Source organism: Penaeus japonicus, unplaced genomic scaffold (assembly GCF_977035675.1).
Source record: "Penaeus japonicus unplaced genomic scaffold, GWHDUDI00000001_assembly GWHDUDI00000015, whole genome shotgun sequence".
Lineage (NCBI taxonomy): Eukaryota > Metazoa > Arthropoda > Malacostraca > Decapoda > Penaeidae > Penaeus > Penaeus japonicus.
The window spans coordinates 37,641,694-37,644,193 of NW_028234417.1; the positions used below are offsets into that span (position 1 = coordinate 37,641,694).

The 2,500-nt window shown below is 35.9% G+C and overlaps 1 protein-coding gene across 5 annotated transcripts in view; it reads right to left on the reverse strand.

The window, feature by feature from the left end:
- Window positions 1-2,500, reverse strand: part of LOC122264469 (exonuclease 3'-5' domain-containing protein 2) — a 7,462-nt gene that overhangs the window by 1,872 nt on the left and 3,090 nt on the right. For all 5 annotated transcript variants that reach the window (XM_043033391.2, XM_043033372.2, XM_043033382.2 and 2 more), the window contains exons 3-6: window positions 1,879-2,038; window positions 1,448-1,534; window positions 1,012-1,236; window positions 205-406 (exon numbers count right to left, since the gene is read on the reverse strand). In XM_043033391.2, the coding sequence (XP_042889325.2) occupies window positions 205-406; window positions 1,012-1,236; window positions 1,448-1,534; window positions 1,879-2,038 (674 nt within the window). The remainder of the gene's footprint in view (window positions 1-204; window positions 407-1,011; window positions 1,237-1,447; window positions 1,535-1,878; window positions 2,039-2,500) is intronic.

Sequence of the window (2,500 nt, forward strand, 5' to 3'; positions counted from 1 at the left end):
TACTAATTAAATCAATAATAACAGCATCAGTGATAATGATGATAATGATATATTAACATTGATGTTTAAATCATTGAGCAATTTGTCCCACCAAGGGAGGGAACAAGATTTACCACAAATGATAATAATGAAAATAGTGACAATGACAATGGTAATGATGATAACAAATAAAATTCAATGTCATCAAAACAGCATGTACTATACCTGTATCTGGATTCCTTTTGCTGGCAGTGAACTTGACATCAAGGAGCCCATGGCATGCCTGGTGCACTGACGGCTTGAGTCTCTCTTGCCATAATGGCTTTGGCAGGAATGGGGTTGTTACAGACTCTAGTGTCCACAGCTTGTCCATTACAGCTATAAGGATGTGTATTCCCACTAAGGCATCTTCAGCTGCATACCTCTTCTGTTAAGGGTTCAGCATTAATGTAAAAAGTTTAATTATATGCCTGTGTGTGTTTATATGATTTTATATGACATCAGTACCTAATTTTTTACTACTTATTATTAAAAATGAAAGCAAGATGTGTGTGAAATCAATGTTAGTTAGCAAGATGAAAAATTATATATGTATAGAAAAAAAAAAAAAAAAAAAAAAAAAAAAAAAAAAAAAAAAAATATATATATATATATATATATATATATATATATATATATATATATATATGTATATATATATATATATATATATATATATATATATATATGTAAAGCTTCCATATGAAAATACATTACTGAATAAATAAAATCAAATACTTTGTCCTTTTTCCATATACAGTTATATTTTGTAATTGCATATGAATGTGTAATTAAAGTAGCCTATAATAACCTTTGTTCGTGATTGTTTTAGAGTTACCAATGCCACTGAGTGTGCATGATATGGATCAACAATCTCCAAAGCCAGGTATTACAGCCAATATCCCCTAGCTAGGATAAGCATAGTTACCCATTAGAAAAACAATCATGGTACCATGCTTTAACACTAACAGCACTTATACAGTCCCATCATACTTGTCTCTTGGTCAGTGTTTTGGCCTCCCAGTCGCTGGCTCTCACTCGCCAGTCCTTGTCCAGAGTCCGACCCAGGTACCTCTCCGCCAGAGCATTCAGCCCCATCCCGCCAGCTGTCTTCTTCCCCTGAGACGCCTTTTGGCCTTCTGGCGCACTTTCTGCAGTGACTGGCTCCAAGGTCAAACAGCGCTGCACTAGGTGTCTCAGGTCAATACAGCCTCTGACCTTTAGGGATACATATATGTTGGTTTCATTTAAAGTGTAATATACACTAATCTCAATCTTTATAAAGACTGAACTAACTCACTGCTAAATATACACTGGCATATACAAATAAGCAGACTGTAAATTATCCTATGGAATCTATATACACTCTTTCAGTGACGTTTTTTTATCATCATACCTTCTTCATGCTATATAAAAGAAATTGCCTCACCTGTATGTTGTAATCATCAGCTAGGTAATTACTGTCTTCATTGGGCCCTACTCCTACTTTTAAGATTTTCTCATCTTTTAAAAATGCCTGCAGAAGGAAGTAAAGAATAAGTTGAGCCACTTTCTTGATAGAGAAAGTTTTATCAATGATTACATCAGGGCTGATCAAGGAATAAGTAATTAAGTAGTTGCTTTAGACCCTAGCCAACAGCAGACCCCTAAGAGTACTTGATTTTTTTGCTGCTGCTATTAGGTGGCTTTCTCACATGAAAAAAAAGAAAAAATGCATAAAATTATGAACATCTGTGTAGACCTTATCCCCCTTATTCTGGAAATCCAAAAACCATCAATGATAAAAATACTGGGTGATAAAAATGTAGTCAATATATACACAAATCAAAATCACAGCTCTAACCAAGCCCCAGAACGCACCCTGAGAGAATTTGGAATGCCATCCTTCATGAGGGAGAGTCGCACCAGCACGCAGAGCCCAGAGCAGGATGCCAGCTGCAGCAGGGCCACGGGACGCCTTCTCCCTCGAACCTGCACCCACTCGCAATCAAAGCCCACTGCGCCCTCTCGACTCGCTTCTCTGCAGGTGATTATTGGGAGGTTACAAGGCTGGGTACTGAACACAAACTTGTGAGGTTAACTGTGTAAATCATATGCTGGATACAATAACTGTATGCTGGATATATAAATGATATTCTGTGTTGGATTTGTCATGGATATAGCTTCATAAATAACCAAAATGTGTATTTGTTTGTTAAGGTGATTGTGTGACTAAAAAGGACTGTCCACCGGGGAAAGAAATGGTGGTCTTGGTTAGGAGAATAACTGTATCAAGACTTTTCTGTATCTAAATATCTAAAGAATATTAGATCCAACAAAATTAAATTAGGTACCATAAGAAGGCCTTTAATCACCACCTTTCAACAGTTCTATAACTTGTTGCACCCTCAAGTATTATTAACTTTACTAAAATTGCCATAAAAGTTATCACATTATCTATCTTCTTCTTTATCCTATATATCAGAATTGCATATTTGACCAT